At 29.4% G+C, this 21,841-nt stretch overlaps 1 protein-coding gene and 2 long non-coding RNA genes across 10 annotated transcripts in view; 1 reads left to right on the top strand and 2 right to left on the bottom strand.

Moving 5' to 3' along the window:
• LOC100867120 (uncharacterized) overlaps positions 1 to 21,841 on the top strand; it is a 43,340-nt gene that overhangs the window by 15,605 nt on the left and 5,894 nt on the right. For 3 of the 8 annotated variants that reach the window (XM_086917228.1, XM_012483402.3, XM_012483403.3), the window contains 6 exons: positions 14,875 to 15,294; positions 16,966 to 17,160; positions 18,041 to 20,640; positions 20,785 to 20,876; positions 21,053 to 21,338; positions 21,453 to 21,717. In XM_086917228.1, the coding sequence (XP_086773354.1) occupies positions 14,875 to 15,294; positions 16,966 to 17,160; positions 18,041 to 20,640; positions 20,785 to 20,876; positions 21,053 to 21,338; positions 21,453 to 21,717 (3,858 nt within the window). Of the gene's footprint in view, positions 1 to 3,549; positions 6,469 to 13,182; positions 13,368 to 13,433; positions 13,625 to 14,874; positions 15,295 to 16,965; positions 17,161 to 18,040; positions 20,641 to 20,784; positions 20,877 to 21,052; positions 21,339 to 21,452; positions 21,718 to 21,841 lie in introns of those variants that run through there. The other 5 variants (XM_086917235.1, XM_012483408.3, XM_012483407.3 and 2 more) reach the window with 5 other exon arrangements.
• Positions 1,922 to 4,100, bottom strand: LOC147658535 (uncharacterized). Its single transcript, XR_015295096.1, has 2 exons — positions 3,753 to 4,100; positions 1,922 to 2,295 (listed from the first exon to the last, which is right to left on the bottom strand). It is a non-coding gene; the product is annotated as an uncharacterized LOC147658535 (long non-coding RNA).
• On the bottom strand, positions 10,927 to 12,150 carry LOC147658534 (uncharacterized). Its single transcript, XR_015295095.1, has 2 exons — positions 11,841 to 12,150; positions 10,927 to 11,720 (listed from the first exon to the last, which is right to left on the bottom strand). It is a non-coding gene; the product is annotated as an uncharacterized LOC147658534 (long non-coding RNA).

Below are 21,841 nucleotides of genomic sequence, written 5' to 3'. Positions count from 1 at the left end.
CGTATTAAATTACCTCTTGATGGCGTGGTTTTAAATTAAGGTACTTCGCGTACTTGAGTATCTTCACATTGCTGTTCCATTTTTTTTTTTTCTTTTTCTTTTCCTTGTTTATGATATTATAAACTCCATTAAAAATTTTTCTCATCGCTAGCACACTAATGCAGGTACGTACTTGCATTAGTCAAACCCAAATGATACTCTTACTATACTGCGCCATTAATGACGATGATATGGTGAAGTGGCAAGGTAATACGCAGCATCCGCGCTAAACTGTCCCTCTCAATTTACAAATTGTTATCATTATTGATAATCTATGTTTTAAATTGATATATACTTAATAATTATTTTCGTTAGTGATATGAAATTTTTTTTTTCCAACACTTAAATTTGATAGGTTGATGTAAATGTATTTTTTTTATGTAATTGAAATTTTTATATTCGTCCAAATTTTTTTATAGATAATTTGAAATATTTATCTACTTACATTTATTCATTTCATGATATACTCTAATATTCCATATTAGATATGAATATTGTATTTTTAGGGTGTCATTGTAAGGTACTTCGAATTATAACAAAAAATTAATCAAAAACTCCATTGAACCAATTGAATTAATTTTATAAAATTTTCGAAAAAAAAGACTATCCTCAATTTTAATAATTATGATAGCATATTTTTGATCAAATATTTAATCAATCAAAAAAAAAAAAAAAAGGGAAAGAAAGAAAAAGAATTAAAGAAAGGCAAAGGAAAAAGAGAAATTAAAGACAAAAATTTTCAATATTTAAAAAAGAAATAAGTACGGGCTACAAATTGATAATCTTATGATGATGCAATGCTCCACATTTGATAAGTCGTTGGAATTTCTCCAGCGAGAATATTTTCACGATCAAGGTCAGCTCATTAGCCTGAATGAATGTCGCGTACAAACGCGGTGTCCCTTTGCTTACGCGCTTCTGCATATTTATTTTTCGTCCTTTCCCTGCTAGGAAGTGGAAAAGAGGGATGAAATCGTGAGAGAGGGTGCCGTTTAATTCGTGAGCATGCGCCCACCACCATGGGGGAGTCGTTGCAGAGGGTTGCCGCCTCTCTTTGGGGGTGATGTTATTGATCAGAGTTTCTTCTGTCTCACGAAATGGCTCAAGTGTATCACGCCATGGGGAATCGAGAACTTCGATTTTTTCCTCCCTTGTTTCCAGCTTGTAAGGCTGTAGATGTTGGGTTTGATATAAAGTTCCGAATTTTTGTTGGATAGAAAATATTATTGGATCATCGTAATTTTGTGTTCGTTATGGTCTTCTCTTTTTTCTTTTTTAAAGAATATTATTTAAGAATAAAAGATTTGTGAATATTAATTGGTTATTAGGAATATTAAACTTACAAAATCAATAAATTTTTTAATCTTGAAAAAAATCATTCGATCCATTTGTATCTCTGAAAAATGACTGCTTTAATTGTAATCTTAAAAGATAGTAGTTTATTTATTTGAATTTTTTTATATAAATAATATTCTGTGCAGAAAATTGAAAATTGTGTCATGTAAGTAAAAGTGTATGTAGAAATACTATATATTAAAAAATTATTTGAAGAGATTTATAAATCACATACTATCATCTCGTACTCGAAGCCACTTAATTTTGCTTCATACAATTATTTTTTTATGTTCTCTAGAAATTATAGAAAATTTCTTTAAAAAGTAGCTAATATTTATAAAATTGTTTTTCAATATTAATTAACATTTATTATAATCGATATTAATATATGAATATTTTTATATTTTTATATCATCATCATTAAGATCGATAAATTTTAAAAGGTCACGTTAATAAAAAATTATAGACTGAATGAAACATTTCAATTATAAAATTTAATGATTAAATAATATATTCCAATAATATTTCTTTGATAAGTAAACAATGATAGATTTATATCTTTTTTTTATTTAAAATATTAAATCTCCTACATAAATAACGTGATATTGATCTTTATTAAAATGAAGTAATATCACTTTCAATGTTTTGTATTTTAATATCATCATTTACATATTTCAAATAGCGCAAAATAAAATAATCGAAGTAAATTAACGCGAAAGCCGCGAAATTAGTGATTAAAGCAAACCTCATTTTATCTATAAAGGAAGCGGAGTACATTCTAAAGTGCTTGATAAACGAACAAGTGTTGTACTGATAACGAAGAATATTAAAAAGCAGCTTTGACGTTGCACTCTTTTTCTTTTGATCGTTCCGCTCAGGCGCCAATCCATTTTCTAGTCAATAATGTTGAATTATTCGTCTCTAAGTAAGCAAAAGAGAAGAGGTTTTGATTAGATACCTTAGATAAAAGATTCAGTAGATACCTTAGATAAAAGATTCAGTAACAGTATGAAGAGAGGTAAAGATAATAAAATAGAAGATGGAATAGAGAGATAATTTGATATTTAAAAACCAGTATTATATTTCGTAAAATATATAGAGAGAACGAAGATGATGTTTAAAGAAAATATATTGTATAAGAACGTAAAAGGCAAGAGAAATAACCTTATATCAATATGTGAAATAGAAGAGTAATTTTGTATATAGAAAGAAAAATTTTATTTAGAATTGATCATAGATCATTACATATTAATAGAATTAAAAAAAATTAGTATACAAATAATAATAAAATAATTTAATGAAAAATAAATAAATATGAAATAAACAGTTATAAAAAAAAAAAATGAATAAAATCCATCCAAATTTCTAAGTCGTGAAATTTTATTATAGTAATAATTTCATTTAGTGTTAGATTGTACAGTAATATATCGAGGAATGCAGTCATTGTGAAATGAGTAATCCTTTAATTACTCTATATAAGTGGAGAAAAAAGCGGAGTAGTTTCACAAATAAAATGGAAATACCACTTTGTACGAGAATGGAAAGGAAATAATGGATGCTATATATGATATGAAATGATATAACACTAATTTTCTATAAGAAATTTTAAATGGAACGACCTCTCCTTAACAAAACGAGGCACTTAAAAACTCATAACAAAACTGATAATTACTTAAAGTATTTTATTGAAAATGTAATACTTATAAAAATTTAACGACTAGAAAATACGAAATAAAAAAAGAAAGAAACAATTTTAAGAGGACATAAAGTATCGAAAAAGTTGGAGAAATCTTCATTTTACTTTACAAACAATAAAAAATCTGTCATAAGTCAATCAAAGACACAGATCAAAACGTCAAAAAAGGCACGATAATTTCATGCAAGAGAGAAAGGACGAATCATCCTGAACAGCGCCATAGGGAGTGAGCAAACGTAATTTATCCAAAAGCGCGAGAGGGAGAAAGACAGTCGGATAGAGTGTGCACGAGCGAGGGAGGGAGAATAGAGAGAAAACAGGATAAAAAGAGAGAGAAAGACATAGTGCTGGAAGAGCGAGAGGTACCGCACAAAGGAATAAGTTGGAGAGAGAAGGAAGGTGTTGAGTGAGTCAGTGATGGCGTACAGCAGCCAGGCCGAGCCCAGCTGTTCTTCGATCCCCTAACCTACGCCAGTTTATTTCAGCTACCAACACTATGTGGTCCTGAAACCGCTTCGTGCTCTCTTGTGTTCGTCAAAGTTTCGTTATCTGTCGATCTTCGGTTTTATCGCACTCATTAACATTTTTTTTCGCTGTGATTTCTTTCGATTTGAAATTCTATTGAGGAAGGGAAAAAAAGAAAAGGACAAAGTACGAACAACGTGAGATAAGAACATTTTACCTGCTCGAAACAACATGAATCGATCGTGTAGTGTTTCATTTCTCTTCGGAAATCGCGATGTGACAGTGATAATTCGATGACGCATAAAAACCGAATTTCCCCTGACAATTTATTAATGCAAGTGTCTTATGATACGGGGAAACGCATGTGACTTTGCCAGATCTCGTTACCTTGGTTTCTTTTAATGGATTAACCGCTTTGACTCACGAACTTTCCTTTAGACACTTTTGGATCTCGTTCGAGCGAAAAAATAACGAATCGATCACAACGCTAGGGTGAATTGCGATTATTCGCGATTATACATCGCGCGTTTCGAAATCGAATCAAAGTGGTGTGTGTTCATGATACGAAGGAGCTCCCGTTGATTGTCGTAATTGAAACGGAACCGGAGATTTTTTAACAAGCACGAGTCGGTAAAAAAGAAGTCGGTTTTCAAGATTTCTTTGGGAAATAACTTGGAAAAAATAGAAATGTTCTTTGGATATCAAAAAAGGATATGAAAGTCTGTTTAAATAAAGAATTTAAATAGGCGATTTTTAAGATTGCGATCTGAAAAGTGTCGCAAACTTCTTTTCGGATGTTAAATTCGAAGGAAGCCGAATAAGAAGATTTGCCAGAGTGGAGATTTTTTTAAAATATCCTTGAAATTTTGAGGTTAAGATAAATTTTAAAAAAAATTTAAGAAAAGAATTATTAATTTTTACGGAATGAAGATTCTTTTATGATAACGAAAGCTCAAGGAAAATAAATGTGAGAGATTTATCCGATGAATCTTATATTTCTTCTATTTTTGGATAAATTTATTAAATTTATTAAATTTATTAAAAACCGTATAAGGTAATATCGAATCAAACATAAGATTAAATAAGACGTTAGTATCAATTCGAAATTTTCTTCGGAAGAAATCGAATTCAGGTCGAAGAAGAAGGAAGAAAGCAGATTTTTCTTCTTTATCTCTCACCGCAAAAGGCGCGTCCGGTTGATTTGCGAAACAAATGGCAAAACGTGGGCCGCAAACGAGTGGCAACGTGCAACTATAAATGGAACCTGTAATTCCAAACCATCGACCGTGTCACAAGGAAAATAAACCGTGAAAGGAATCGATATTTTCAAAGAATCTCTCTGAAAAGAGAAATTCTTTCTAAATCAACTTCAGTTATATACTTACGATAACTAAGAATTGTGAAATAGATATAATACTTAAAATATATAAAATCTAAAAAGATTAAAAGATTGTTCCTTCGATAAGATAAGCATCGCAAGCTCTATAAATTTTAAAATATTAAAGATTATTACAAATTTATAATATCATATATATGATAAATATTAAATGTAACAAAATAAATTGATCGTAATATTATATTCATCTATATAACAAATCTATATAACAAAAAAAGAAGAGAGAGAAGAAGACAGAAGTTCCTCGCAGTCTGATTATATAAAGAAGACTTATATATTACGGGTATCTATCTATATATACATTCCCTGACACTAATTTCAAGATTTCAATGCAGATTTGGTTGATCAACAATATCGATAACCAACCCTTTCCACAAATCATTGTATCATTCGATCGTTTGCTATATTAAACCGCGAAGGAAAAAAAAAAATAGTTCCTCCCTCGACACATTCCGCAAATTCTCGAAAGGTCAGCGTACCAATTAAGCCTCGTAGAGCTACGGTCTCGTCATCGTTTCGACGCAACGAAACGAGAAAGAAAGCAACAAGTATAAACGAATGGTACGTAAAAAATAATTAATCGTGGCGCGATAAAGAATACATAGATACATACATCGAGAGGGCTTTTCGTCGCGCAGCCGGGATGGGGTGTTGAAATGCCAGAGGGACATTTTGAAAATCTTTGCTTCGGCGCATGCGTGCCGACGCACTCGGCGCCCGATGGAGCACGATGAAGCTGTCCCTCGGTGGATGAAGAAGGGTCGAGACCCGGAGAAGAGAAGCTTTTCTCATGGTGTGCGTCGACGTCGGATCAGCCAGGACACACAAGACGTCGCGACGCGTCGTTCGCCGATCCTCGCGGTTTAATCACTTGATTTTTTTTTTCTTCACACCTCTCGGCTCGGGTCAAAGTTTGACCCGTCAAACTTGATCCCATGGATACGATACAATAATAAAAATAAAATCAAAAAAGGGACACGGAATAAATATTTGAAAAATATACAATTAGAAGATATAAAATGATAGAAGACAGAATAAATAATAAATGTATACAACGTAAAACGATACAGAGATAATATAATAAAATAATATCAAATTGAAGAATAGAAAATAAAAAAAAAAACGATAAAATAGTATAAAAGAAAGAAAGAAAGAAAGAAAGAAAGTATAGTATAGTATTCGGAGAAAGAAAATTATGCCGGGTGAAAAGAGGGAGAGAGGCTTGAGACAAACGACGTCAGGAATGAGAGAGGGTTCTCCGTCAAAAACGAGCGAGCTTGAAGTAAGAACACGCGGTAGCTCGATGATCCCTCTTCCCCGTGCAATGCCACATAACCCAAAGACCGTGAAGACGGAGAAGAATCGTTTAAGATTGATCATGGAGAACAACAGAGGCCTTGTGGATGCGTTGGAGAAGGAACGAAGGATCAACGTGGACGAGGATGAGGATGGATATCGAGTGTCCTCCACTAGGGAGCCGGCTGCGCCGCGATACTGTGACCTGTCCTGCAACGTGTATCGATGTCCTGTGCGAAAGGTGATTCCCTACGTTTCAAACTTTTTATTTTTCTCTTCTTGTTTTGCTTGTCATCGATCACGTTTTCATTGATGAAAATCTAATAAAATTTATCAAAGGATCGAAGTGCGAAATTCATTGAATTCATCGAATTGAATTCATTTTTTTCTAGTATTGATGTCAAAGCCAATTTATTAAGCCGAATAGATTGGCTTATTTTAGATCTAATTAAGGGTTTTTCTGAATTTAAATTTTATTTTATTTTTTTGGTTGACAGTGAGTTTTTGTGAGGTTTCTTTCGATATTAAATTTAAAATTACTGATGCAATTATTAATTCTTTTATTTGGATTTTATAATTTTCGTTGATACTAAATTTTCATGATATGAGTATGTTTGTTGAAGTGCTTTTTATTTTATTATTGTAACTTTATTTCATGTAACTTTACCGTTTTATGTCGAGATCAATACTTTATTAATAGCTTGATATTGTGTTGTTCAAGTCTGTTATTTCATAATTATCATTAAAATTTTGAATATCGTTCTTTTGAAAATTGACATAATAATATTTTTAATGGATTTTTTTCAATGTTATTTCCATTTTCTTTTTTTCTTTTTTTCTTTTCAATTGAATCTTTTAAACTGTTTTAAAATAAATTTACTTTAAAATTACCGTTTCATCTTCTATTTCGTGACATTGAAAAATTGCACTTGAACCAACACAAAGAAAAATAATTACACATAATTCCGTGAAAAAAATGCGGGTCGCCTTTCTTATCGCGATTTCTTTAATCCCCATCCTTCGCTTCTAATTCGATTCGTTAAACGCATCGCATAGACAATGTTCCACTTGAAAATTTTTTGAACCATTCTAAGCCATTCATTTCTGTCCATCCATAAGTCACGGTACTTTTAACGTTCGAATTGCGCTCTGAAGAACGTTTTGCATTTTGCAAAGGATCTTTAAGCACAATTCTCTTAATACTTTTATTCAGTAATAGGTCACGCTTATCGTTACATTTTTCAAAACGATTGCGCGGAGGATCGATTTGGTCAGATCTTTTTCGCGTCACTGATTTCCTTTTAATTGTGAATCGATATATTATAATCGTGAAGCATATATAGAATATTCTATGACGAAAAAGTGCAATTGTTGAATATTATTTAACTTTTCTGTTATAAACAATGATGTCAAGATCATCACTTGCGTAATAATTTATTAACTAATAATATTATATATAAATAACATTTGAATAAATTTTATTTGAAATTGAAATAATAAGAAATAGACGAGTTATGTTTGCGTTGACGAGTGATACGAGAAATATTAAAAATTTTTAATAAATTATCTATAAACTTTGTTATGCAACAATTCTTAATCTTTATTATTATTAAGATATATTGGCATAGTTTGAACGAAAAGAAGATAAAGTGGGACACTTTGTATATTACTTTGAAACAATTGAAGATGGGAAGAAATTTTAAGAGGATAAAAATAAATTAAAGATGGTAGTATTTGAGTTTACGATTTAATGTTGTTTTCGTTTTTTCAACGCCTTTGCTAGCACCTCATGTGTGCTAAATTTTCAAATTAAACTTAAAACATTTTTCGATGGCTATAATAATGCGTACAGTTTTCAGTTTCTCTTTGATTCAGAAGATATGAATATATTATGATGGATGAATGATATGAAATACTTAGACAATAAGATAAGGATGACGTCAAATCTATAAAGAAAACAAATGACACGATGATAATATTAATGTTTATAAAATATGTGACGTTGAATTTCAATAATTAAAATGAAGATTAAACGTTAAATTAGATTATGCAAGGAATGATTCATAAAGACGTTTTTTTAATATGATTATTCGCCGCGGCATTCAATGCATAATTCGATAACTCCTGATAAATCGTTCAACAAATTGACAGACATATTTCTATACAGTGCAAGCTTTCCACGAAAGGACACAATGGAAATTACATGATAATTTCTCTGTTGTTTTTCTATCTTATCTCGCGGGCTATCCTTCCATACAAAGAATTTTAATTGTATTACAATTTGAAGAGAACGTACAATTAAGCAATTGATGCTAAGAATGTATTTAAATGCTGTATTTAAAGTAATGTTTATTTTCTGTTGCATTATCGTTTGACCATCGTTATTTCTTTAATTATCTAATAATGCATATTAAATAATATAAAAGATAATATCGAATTCGAATAAAATTCGTTTATTTCAACATTTTTCGAGGAAATTAAATTCAAAAATCTCGCGTATAGAATAACTTTTTAGATTAATTTATTCATATTATCCACTTTAAAAAATAATCCAATTCGATTCAATCTTGATTTTTTTCAAAACAACTTTTTTCCGATTTATTTTTGCACACAGAATTGTTTTTCGTTTAGTTGGCTGTTCTATTCCGTATTACAGATTCGATGTTCAAATAGAAATTTCTCATTAAGAACAAAGTTTCGTAGCCGGTCTGTTTAAGTAATTTAAACTCGATTCTACGGTATATCGCGTAGATTCTTGATTGACTTCTCACGACGATATATACTATTTCGTCACAATACGTGGCACGTTCATTCGCTTTGTCGCTTTATTTCTTACAATTGGACCGAAATAGGGCAAAGAAGAGCACTCGAGAGATTTAATTCTGTCGTGCTAGCGTCGCGTTTAAAATAGTAGGAGTATACTTGAAGCGATCATTCGAAAGCATAAAGTCTTTAACTCCGATTTGAATTCGTATTGTGATCATTACGAGCGGTCAAATTCTTTGGAAAGCATTTATAATAGAAAATTTTGTTCTGAAAATTGAATTTATTTTATGAAAATCAGAATATTTTCGATACGTGAAATGTGATTTAAACAATATTTATATATATTTTTATATATTTAATGAATAAATTTATTTCCGAATGAAAAGATTTTAATTTAATTTTGTTTTAATTTTTATTTATAAAAATAAATATATATATATATATTTATTTATTATTTTATATTAAGTTATACATATGAAATTTTAAATAAAAAATCATTCGTGATTTTATCATATATGTATTAAATAAATATATGAAGTAATTTATCAATAATGATAATTCGTAATTTAATAATTATTATGTAATAATTTTTTTTTTTTGTTAAATTATTTTTACATTTTTTAACTTTTAGAAAAGAAAATTTGAATTTTTAATTCTTAGGCAACAATATTTACGAAAGTGAAATTTTTGTCTCGAACGATTCCAGAACATCGAAATCGATCGTCAAGTTGTATTTTTATTTTTGACTCAGCCAAGCAAGGAAGTGTATTTTAGTCACGTGCAGCATATATGCGAGCAGAACACTTCACGTTTCTCGTCGTGTATGTTCTTCAGGTTCGGAAAAATCTCTTCGTCTTATCAAAGTTATCGTGTCAAAGTGAAATTAACCTCTTAATTTTTAGATAAATCAATCTTATATTTAATTTTTGATTTCGACACAAAAGATAGGGAAATTAAGTTATAAAGTACATGTCCAAACTAACAAATTATTCTCAGATTCTCAAGATTAATTTATCGCCTTTACACGAAGCAATTATTTCAATTTTCTCAAAATTTAACGCGCTTTCGAGCGCAAGATTCTTCAACTTCCGGTGCGTGTCACAATTGAAATCCTATATTTAGTTTCACCAGAAGTTCCCACTAACTCACTAGCCGATGAATCTTCCGGATAAAAAAGATTAAAATAATAGAATACAAGAGCAACGATGGAATTTATCCAACTTTCACCTTAGAACCTCCGTTTCCTTTCTCTTGCCAGCTTCTTATCCGGCCATCTTATGCTACCATTGGAAAGATAAGCCTCTAATTCCTATGTAAATAAAATTGAGAGGAAAGAGAGCCGTCGTGAAGCGTAACGATGGAATGATTAGATTAACCATTTATTCGCAAAAATTTAATCATTTTAAACAAGTAACAAATAACATAATATTTGTTTGAATTTCTTGATAAAAAGAAATTGAAAAAAAAGATTGATGTCAAATCAACATTGAGAAAAGTTTATAAAGTATATAGACTTATAAAAAATTAAAATTATAAAAAAATTAATATTGCTTTTTATCCTAAAAAAATATATTTTCTGTATTATATTATTAAAACTTATTAATTGTATAAATTTTCCTTGTACATTATATAAATATATAAGATTGCAATTTCAAAATCATGTTGATGATAACAAATTGATGATATTTAAATAATAATTTACACAATAAAACGAAAATATAAAATTGAGGTTAATGTTTGAATGCACTGTGAATCACGAGCCAATTAAGAATGATTCATCATCAATTCAATATTAATTTCTTATTTAATATGCTACTTGTGAGTTAAATAATATTTCGTTACTTTGTAATGATAACAGAATTTAACGAAAAATCGTTACTTTCTCCATGTAATAGTATATGTACAGTGTAAAAAAGTATTAACAATGTGCAAATATTTTTTTAAAAATATTTAATTAATTATAATTTAATTTTATTACTATTTTTAAATACAATTATTCGACGTATGTATTAAATTATTCTACTTTCTCAGATATTTTTTATTCATCTAATCATTTCTAAATTTGATTTAAATTAGATTTAGATTATGTAAAAAAATAGTTGATAAAAATCGTTACACTAGTCGATTTTTCATTATAATAAATATGAATAGTTTCTGAAAATTTCTTCAGAAAAATTAAACATAAAAAATATAATCATAAAGCATAAAAGAAATCATTTTCATTCATCTCTTTTAAATCTTTTATTTATATGCTTTATGTGAATGTAAATTCTAATCACTTAATATTAAATTCTACCTTGAACTGTAACTTACCAATGTTTCATAGCAATTTACATAATTTCATCTAATCAGTCTTCCACGAACTGCTTTAGCGATCAGCTGTATTTTAACAACCTCCAATACTATGCTTAAGTGTATTTAGATCATTACAATTTCAAGTGATTTTAAAATTCCTTCTTGAAATAATGTTACGCATGGTTATTCGTGTTACCAGTATTGTCTTTGAATTTTGAAGAAGAATAGCGGAGAAAATCGGATGAAAGTAGTAAAATTCCTCGACAATGCTTATTCTTTGATTTTATATACGATCTGTAACCGATCTTTGTCGATCTGCTCTCATTATTTTTTATATAGGTGAAACAAGATCCTTCGGATTAGTAAAATTTTTAGGTCACCGATCTTGCATTTCAAAGTGAGACAGTTCCATTACATTTATATTTCACTTATCTAAAATTCATCTCAAAATTAGATTATTCATAATTTAAAAAATAACTTTCATACTTATTTCAATCTCTATAATCACTGTTTAAATTTTCTATTTTATTTGAACATCCTATATATACGTACTATATATACGTATGAAGTATACATATATATATATATATATGCTACAGATCATGTATTCTAGCATTAAGTATACATGATTTTTAATATTTAGAGTATTTAAGACACAATTTTCAATCCACTTCCATTAATATTCAGGGGACGTAAATTCCCTTAATTCCGCAGGATATTCCGCATTTCAAGACGTTTCAGGTCGTGGCATCGATAACCTTTTTCTGTCCCAGAACGCGAACGGTTAATTGCTTCTTGCACGCAGCGTAAACGTTCCATGTCGTCTGGATCGACTTTAAACTTTGCCGATTACGACGCGACTGACGGGCAAAGAAAGAAGCTTGAGAGGAACGTCCGTGAACTTGAGAGAAAGTGCATCGAAATTGGCGGGATTTCGATGCGAATTCGAGCGATACCGCTGCTTTCCCCAGCTATATTTGTTTGCTTTGCTCAAAGAGAACGAAACTGGGGGAATGGACACGGTTACGAAGTCTAAATTAAGTGGGATAAAAATGAATGAACTCCGCGAAATATGTGAAAGCAATAATCCCCGGACGTATGGTGTTAAGTCTGACAATATCGCGCGATTGCTCTTCAGTTTTTGGATCAGTTTCAAGCGTTTCATGACGGAATAAACTGTTTGGTTAGTCGAAAGATTCATATTTTTCATCACGTTATTCTTCATTCTTTTTCTTTCTACAAAAAATACATAAAAAGGTAATATTGTGATTTATGAGAAAGTGGAAATATAGGTTATGATTCAATATCAATTTCTTTAGGATTCATATGACAAATTTGATTTTGAAGTTTAAAATTAAAAATTTTTTAAAAATTTAACAAATTCATCATTTCAATTAAAATTATGATATTTGATATAGAATTATGTACCAAAAAATTCAAAGAATATGATATAATAAGTAAATTTAACATTTTTATTAATGTAATATTAAAGATTGAGAAATTTTTTTAAATAAAAAAATTTTATTTAATATAAGTGCAATCTTTTTAGAAAAAAAAGAAACATAGAAAAATAAAATATTTTTTCATGAGTTCCTGTAATATATAATAATTAATTTAATTACTAGTATAAATTTAAAACTATATATATTTTTTTCCCTTCAAATATAATAAAGAAATATTTTTCTAATTTTTATATTTCTAAATATTTTTATACTCAGTATTTTAATACTTAAATACATGAATATAATTATAATAAAATATTTATTCATAATCTGATTAATTTCTATAGAAAAAATTTTCAATAACTGAAAAATGATTCATTGAATATCAATGTTTTATATCAGATATTTGTTCGGAGAATTTTCATGTTCGCAAGATACGAATTTATTTTTAGCGCAAGTAATTGTGAGTGACATTCGTGACATTATATTTCTCTACATGAGGATGTTACATGATAAGGACGCACTGCCCACGCTTCGTTATATAACAAATTATAATCTAAACATTATATTGATTGTCATTATAATGTGATAGTATCAAATATTTTTTTGTTCCTGTATTTATATATACATATATATGGTATGTATGATTATATTATCTAAATTTTATATATTATAATTATAAGAAATTTTTGTACTTTTAAAGGATTATAAATATTAATGGATATTATTAAATATAGTTGCTAAAATGGTACATACGATTTATTTTTCTTAAATAAAAACATATCATTTTAATGAATGCATTAAAATTTTCCCATAAATGATTATATCTTAATTAATGCAATGAAGAATATGCACCCATATAAAAGAATACATATAACCTTCATCTTAATATCTGTAAGTATGAAAATATAATCAATTTTCTTATATAGTCAGATAATTTATAGTATCTTTATTAAAAAATTTTAATTTTATATTATATTGTAAGTATTACAATCCCAATAGTAATAAATTTCCTCTTAAATTTCGCGCATAATGGTTTTATATAAAAAAAAATTGTACTAATTTTATTCTCAAATTTTATAAAATTACGCAATTTATGTATTATTTTTTCTTTTCAAATTTTGCAATTTTGTAATTTTTGTATTACAAATGTGCAAATTTCTGTATTATGCATTTCTAATATTTCTGTATTTTAATATATGTAATTTTGATTATTTAATACGATTTAATATAAAAAAAAATTAAATAAAAAATACTAGAGTAAACTTATACATATAAAACACAATATCTATAATTTTATTAAAATATATATTATATGTATTATGTATATTATATGGCTCATATAATGAATTATTAAATATTGAATCGAAGAATATTGTGACAACTTGTACAGACTTGTACCGATCGAAGGAAACAATCACATTTTGTATACAAAAAAATATCGATTGAGTGTATGATTATTCACACAATAAATCAGTTTCCTATTACCACAAACACTATATTTTATAGATTATATGCAGTCTAATAATTTCAGATTGCTTGATATTTTTGCAAAAAAAAAAAAAAGAGGAAAGATTCAAAAGATTGAAAACATCTTTCAAAGAATTGCAAACGTTAGCATTACATCTTGTTACCCAATTCTCTGCAATCTAAGTTTTCATTCTTCTATTAAATTTCTTCTATTAAATATTTTATCTAAAATCATATCTTGGCAGATTTACAATTTATATATATCTGGAAAATCTTTCTAAAAGCAAAAATTTCAATATATCTTATTTGCAGATATTCATACTTTAAAATTAGACATAATAGTTAGTTATTTCAATATCTATCCCAATCAAATTGAAATAAAAACTAACAATGAAATTTCTTTAATAAAGATTTCAAATAAATGCATAAAAATGAAAATCATTTAAGTAATCTAATTTATTTTATCGAATTAAAATATTAAAATATTATTCCATAATAAATATATATTATAAACCTTTTAGAAGATTTATTCTTATAATATTCAAATCTTCATTATTTTTAATTTTTATGCAAATTCTTAAAAGAAAAATGTTCAAAAAATCATCCTAAACAAATATCTATCCAAAGCCTCAACAATAAATTTGTCTTTTTATCTCTGATTATTATTGTTACAGGAGGACGCGGATGATTGCCAAAAGAGACCGGAAAGATCCTTGTCTGAGGAGTGTCGCGTGTCTCACGGACCGGTAGGCGTCGGCGTGGAAGGTGTCGGCTCGTGGAGGGCTCAACGGCGCCCTCACAATATCGAGATATCTGCGCCCCTGTCCGGCGTCGCGGCGCACGAGCTGGAGTCGTCCGTGGACGGCGCAGCGTTCAACCCTGTCGCCGCAGCGGCGACGACATCCACGAGATGTTCGCTGGTGAAAAACACTCTGAAAACGCCTTTATCCTCTTCCACTTTTCTACCCGTCAATGCCAACATCAGGCCAAGATTGTACCTGGGTTCCGTAATCGCTGAAACCAGCAAGGAGGATGCCATGGAGCCGGAAGTGAAAGAGGAGGACGAACGAAGGTCGTCCACGCCGAGCCCCGAGGTAATACTTTTATTTTCTTTCTTTTAATTTTTTATTCTTGTCTTATTTATATTTAATCTTTAGTTTATATGATCTATTTTTTTCCGTATTCAATTTCTTCTGTTTTAGTTGATTCTCAATTAATGCATGATATGATTGATAGGTTTGTGATATGATAACAGAGAGATGACACTGAAATTGATCGAATTAAACTGTGTACATTTTTTTCTTTTGTCGAACGATTGTTGTTTTTCAAACTCAAAGAGAAGCCTGTATGCGCAAATAGAACAGGTGTACTTGTATCTTAGAAGAGAATGCGGTTTTTGATAACAATAAATCAATTTCTTTCATACGGTCATTTTGCATTTTGAATTGGAATCTTTGAAATAATTTAATAATTTTTAATATGCTATATGATGATCAATTAATGTTGATCGATGATTTTAATTTGAAGCTTTTTTTTTGTTGATCATTCAACTTTATTTTGTTGATTCTATGTATTTATAAAGTATCAATGATGAAAGCGAAATTACCATATACCGTTATATTTCATTATTTTCTTAATAACAGAATGTCACCAATTGTCTAGCACGATATAAGCCTTTATTGTTAAACAATAACGATAATTGCATCAAAGGTAGTTAATGTAATTTCTAAAGCGCAAGCACAATGTCTAGTAATATATCATAATAAGTGTGTAAATTAATTAATATCTATAGGGATGTTGAAGAATATGTAAACGAAATGCGTGATGTACGAGATTCTTCGTTTCGAATAATAAAATTTATATAATTGTCGTTTCGTGCTTGACAATCTGTTGAAACTTTTGAAAGGAACTGTGCATATATATCTTTAAAATAATTTTGATAACAGGAAAAGTACATACGGCATACTTACATAACTAAATCGAATATACTTAAAAGATAGGTTATGTTAAAATTGTACCATTGATATACCTTTTCTTATTTGAAAAGATTTATTATGATATTTAATTTTAAATAAGATATAATTTAAAAAAAAAATGGCTGGAAACTGGTATTGCCTCATGCTTGTAGAGTACGAGTCCTTCCTATATACACTTCTACCAACGTAGTCGCGTATTGATTTTACGGAGAACTCATTCCATCTTTCTCTAACCATAGTTATACACGTTTACTTGCACATATGCATTTCCTCTCTTGCTTACGCTTCTTATCTCTTTGCTTTTCTCTTTCGTCGGTCTTTAACTTACCCTAAACAGTTTCATAAGAATTTATTTCGTTCGTTCTGTGTAAGAAACGTAAAGAAACAAGAACGTTGATTATTTCGTATCTAGTAAATTGGAATTAATCTCATGGTTTCCATTTTGTTTTCAGCGGGAAATTCAAACTGATTTAAAAAAGAAATTTATTTTTTTTTCTTATAATGATTAAATTATATAGTGAATATTTATATTTTATGTAATATATATTTTTACGAAAATGTCAGAAAAAATTGTAATATTGAAGGATCAAAATGTAATTTACTTGTGATAGAAGAATTGATAGAATTTATAAATAAAATTAATAGTAAAAAGAAATAAAATGTAAGTAAAACTTCTTTTAACACAGTATATTTAAAAAAAGTTTATATTGTTTTTCTTGATGATTTTAAGATTTTTTTTTATTATTAGATAAAAATAGATATTTAGTAAAAGTATATTATTATGTTCAGCAGATATATATAAGAAGAAATAAACGTTACAATGAGGGTGGAAGTAGCGAAGAAGATAGCAAACCGGATACATCCCTACAAGGTCATAGAATACCGTCTTCTTATCGGGGAACCTGGCCCATCAGAAGAGACATATGGGCCAATCAACAAATGGGATTTTCCACTCAACAAGGCACATCAACCACTGTACATAACGTAAATCATTTATTTGTGAATTATACGTCACATAATCGGAAGAAAGAACAATAGTCATTTCTTCTTTTAAAAATTTGATAAACTTAAAATGAAAAAAATATATATATTTATCTTTTTGTAATTATAATAAATGTTAAAGATAATTAATAAATTATTTCCAAGAAAAATTATGTTAAAAAAATATATATAGTAATAAGAATAAATACATACGCAAATTAAATGAATAATGCAACATTAATAAATACATAACTTGTCATAGAGACACTGAACTAGGAGCAATGACCTATGAAAATGAAGTTTGACTCATTGTGTTAAGCATTAGCATTATTATAAAATATTTACGCAACAAAAAACTATAAATGATTGGATAAGATACATAATGATTAATTAATTAATTTTATTTCATAATTAATATATGATTAATAATTTATAATTTAATTAAAAAAAATTTTAAACATATATAATAAACTGTATAAATATGTATAATGTATTTGGAAAAAGCAGACAATTATTAATTATTAAAATTTCAAATATAAAAAAATTAAAGCTTTGTCTGCATAAAAATAATTAAAATATCTTTCAAAATAGTAACTATTCTGTTTTTATTAACTTCATAAAAAACTTAGTTGGAAAACATCGTAGAAATAGTTTTAAAATATTTATTAAAAAATAAATGTTTCTAATCATGATATACATACTTTATAAATAAAAAAATCACAAAAAAATAATACTTTCGAATTAATTTTATAAAATTAGTAAAAAGAAAATCCTTAATTATTAAAAATTTATTTTTTTTAATTGCTATTTATTTAATAAAAAAAATATAAAAATAATTTTCAGACTACAAACAAAATATTAACATTCACACTCTCTCTCACAGGATATAGCTAGCGTGATGAGCTTTTCTTCAAATTCGGGTGGAGCTTTCGGCTGTTCCACGGAAATGCAAGGAGATCGAAGATTAGGGGCAAAAGTAGATGTGGTGTACAATCTATTGGGAATGCTAGGCAGTACAGAAGGCCGGGAAGATATGAGTGCAACATTACTCTCAATGAGTAATTCGATAGATAATTGCCTCATAATGAGGCAATCAGGATGCCTGCCATTGTTGGTACAGTTAATTCACGCTCCAGGACAAGATCCAGAAACCAGAGAAAAAGCATCAAGAGCTTTACACAATATAGTGTACGCTAAAAGTGACGAAAGGGCAGGACGTAGAGAAGCAAGGGTTCTTCGATTTTTAGAACAGTTACGGGATTATTGTCAAGCACTGAGGACGTCTCTGCAAACGGGACAGATTCCTGATGATTTAGAAAGACATCCTGGACCGACTATAGCAGCATTAATGAAACTTTCCTTCGACGAAGCTCATCGTCACGCCATGTGTCAACTCGGTGGACTTCACGCGGTCGCAGAACTAATTGAGATGGACCACATGGCACATGGAAGCGAATGCGACGACCAAAACTGTATCACTTTACGTAGATATGCCGGAATGGCTCTGACTAATCTAACTTTCGGCGATGGGAATAATAAGGCATTATTATGCTCTTTCCGGGAGTTCATGAAAGCACTAGTCTCGCAATTGAGGAGTCCAAGCGATGATCTTAGACAGGTAACAGCGTCTGTATTAAGAAATTTGTCGTGGCGAGCTGATACCAGTAGCAAACAAACATTAAGGGAAGTAGGAGCTGTGACTGGTTTAATGAAGGCTGCGATGGAAGGTAGGAAAGAATCAACGCTCAAATCGATATTGTCTGCACTATGGAACTTATCGGCACATTGTAGTACGAATAAAGTAGACATTTGCGCCGTGGATGGTGCACTAGCATTCCTCGTGGATATGTTGAGTTACAAGGCACCGTCTAAAACTTTAGCTATTGTAGAAAACGCTGGTGGTATATTGAGAAATGTATCCAGCCATATTGCCGTTAGAGAAGATTATCGAGCCATTGTAAGAGAAAGAGGATGTTTGCAAGTATTGTTGCAACAATTACGATCACCTAGTTTAACCGTTGTTAGTAATGCCTGTGGAGCTCTATGGAATCTTTCTGCTCGATGTCCACAAGATCAGCGTTTATTATGGGACTTAGGCGCCGTTCCAATGCTTCGTAGTTTAATTCACTCCAAGCACAAAATGATTTCGATGGGTTCAAGTGCAGCCTTAAAGAATTTGCTAAGTGCCAGACCAGGTTCCAACAACCTTGTTCACTTAGATTCAACAGCACGCGGATTAGGCCTTCCAACTTTACCAACTCTAGTTGCTCGCAGGCAAAGGGCTTTAGAGCAAGAAATAGATCAAAACTTAGCAGAAACTTGCGATAATATTGAACCTAGCACGTCGCCTACTAACAAAGACGACAAGTTTTCATTCAAGGTTGAACACAGCTTCTTAGGAATCAATACGCGTACTCTACGCTCTTATCAGCTGCACAATCAGCCCAGTACATCTAATATCAAATGTAATGGAGTTGCCAGAAGTGAGAGTAGGGACTCTATGCGTTCTATAACAAGTACACACTCTGATACTATGTTTGAAAGAGTAAATCGACATGTATTGAACGGATTATCTCCCACTGATATTCAAATAAAACAACAATCTTCATCATTGCATTCTGCAGTCGGTTTCGATGGTGGAATATCTACCGATGTTCATTCGAAAACTTCTTCAGAGAAAAAATATACATTACGCTACAAAAATGCCATCCCAGATCGTTTGAAATCATCAGATTTTAATGGTCTTGGTGATCTTAGATGTACTAATTCTACTATTTCCTGGTCTTCTGCTCCAGATCAAGAATCCACTTGTTCACAAAATTTATTACATTCTTCTGTAGAAGACAATTTGCCACAAAGCATCTCATCTATTCTGAAGACTGGCAGTCAATCCAGTATTTCAGAAGAAACGGAGTTAAATACTTGCACAAAAACAGAGTATGTGACTACAAAAACTGGGATAGAAACTTCGTTATCTTTTGTTAATAGTAACTCTCCTGTGAAAGATACTATCAGCTTTGAAAATGTCTATGATAAGAGTGTATTACACCAGCATAATTCATTGAATAGTATACAACAAACTATTTCACCAACTGTAAACCATCGAACAGAAGGAACTTTGTTTAGTGATTATGCCGTGACCGATTTGGATCAACCGACTGACTATAGTTTGCGTTATGCGGAACGAAGTTTAGAAGACGAAGAAAAACCACATTCCCATTATTTCACAAACAATGATCAGGAACTTATTCATGAAGATACAGTAAAGACTTATTGCACAGAAGGAACACCACATGGAACATCTTTGAATTCTTCTAGAGCAGCATCTGCTTCTGACTTACAAGAGGATACTCGGCAGAGAAATTTATTGAAAAAGATTCAGGAGCAGGGTAAATTACAGGATAAAGAAGAAATGAATTTAGAAACAAATATCAAGCAGAATAATATTGAAGAGGATAATCATACTGTGCAAAATCCATTAAGGTTTGTATATTATATGTATATGTATATAGATAAATATAATATAAATATATAAGAAAAAATAAAATTCTTTAACTAGAAATTACAATCATATTTCTTCAATTTCAATTCTTTTAATTTTTAATGTTTAATTTATTCTTTTAACAGTTCGAGAAGTACTCATACACAAATATCTTCAAATAATTTACAATATGATGAAAGTAATAATATGACGTCCAATTCGACTAAAAATAAGCCTGGTAAGATAATTATAAAAAGAACTTTCTTTATATATATATTTATATATATTATTATATCATTCATATATATTTATCATAGTCATTCATATTTATTAGATTATTAAGAATATAAAATGAAAATATAAAATAAAACTTCTAAAATTATATAAAGTAAATTTATATTTATTTTATTATAGATATAAATAAGAAATATAATACTCAGAGTGGCATGTTTGAAAAGAATGATAAATTCGATTCGAAAAATTATCCCAACAATGGAGTTAATTCGTACGTGACCAGTGCATTGAAAGCTTCTAATGATTCAGGATGTAAGGAATTTGAACTAAAAGGAGATACCCGTAACATGCCTTATATATTAAATATAAACAACTCTTCCGAATGTTTAGATCAAGTCAGTGATGGTGATGAGGATGATGAAGATCTACTTACAGCTTGCATTAATATTGGAATGCAAAATAATAGGTAAAAATTATTTATTCAACATAAATTTATTATAATTATTAACGGTATTTTATAATTGCGTTTTCTCTACGTATTTGTTAAAAAGTGATTTATGAGTTTTTTTTTTTTTTTTAGGCATAGGCATTCTTTCATTGGAAACAATTTTGAAAAAGTTCCACGAAATGAAAGTAACTTAGCTCGATATCAAACTAGTATTGCACTAGATCAAATGGAATGTAACTCATTAATTGATTCTACCATGAATAGTCTTGATATGAAACAAGTGGAATCTGAACAAACAATAAATTCCGAAATTTCCCTAGATAATGTTATTGATAATTCATCAAAAATGAATATTATGTCAAATTATACTCAAAGTACAGCTAAATTTATGCAAGAGGTAAAATATTTACTTTATATAATATTTTAATTAATTAATAAATCTAATTTAAAATCTTTATATATTTGAAATATTATATAACATATTAATATAATAGAAATATAGAAATTTAAGATTTGCTCAA

The sequence above is a fragment of the Apis florea genome, unplaced genomic scaffold, assembly GCF_048593485.1.
Source record: "Apis florea isolate Af1SG1 unplaced genomic scaffold, ASM4859348v1 contig_2201_pilon, whole genome shotgun sequence".
Classification (NCBI taxonomy): Eukaryota; Metazoa; Arthropoda; class Insecta; order Hymenoptera; family Apidae; genus Apis; species Apis florea.
The sequence above is the reverse complement of the archived record's forward strand: the minus strand, read 5'-3'. Positions and strand labels throughout refer to the sequence as shown.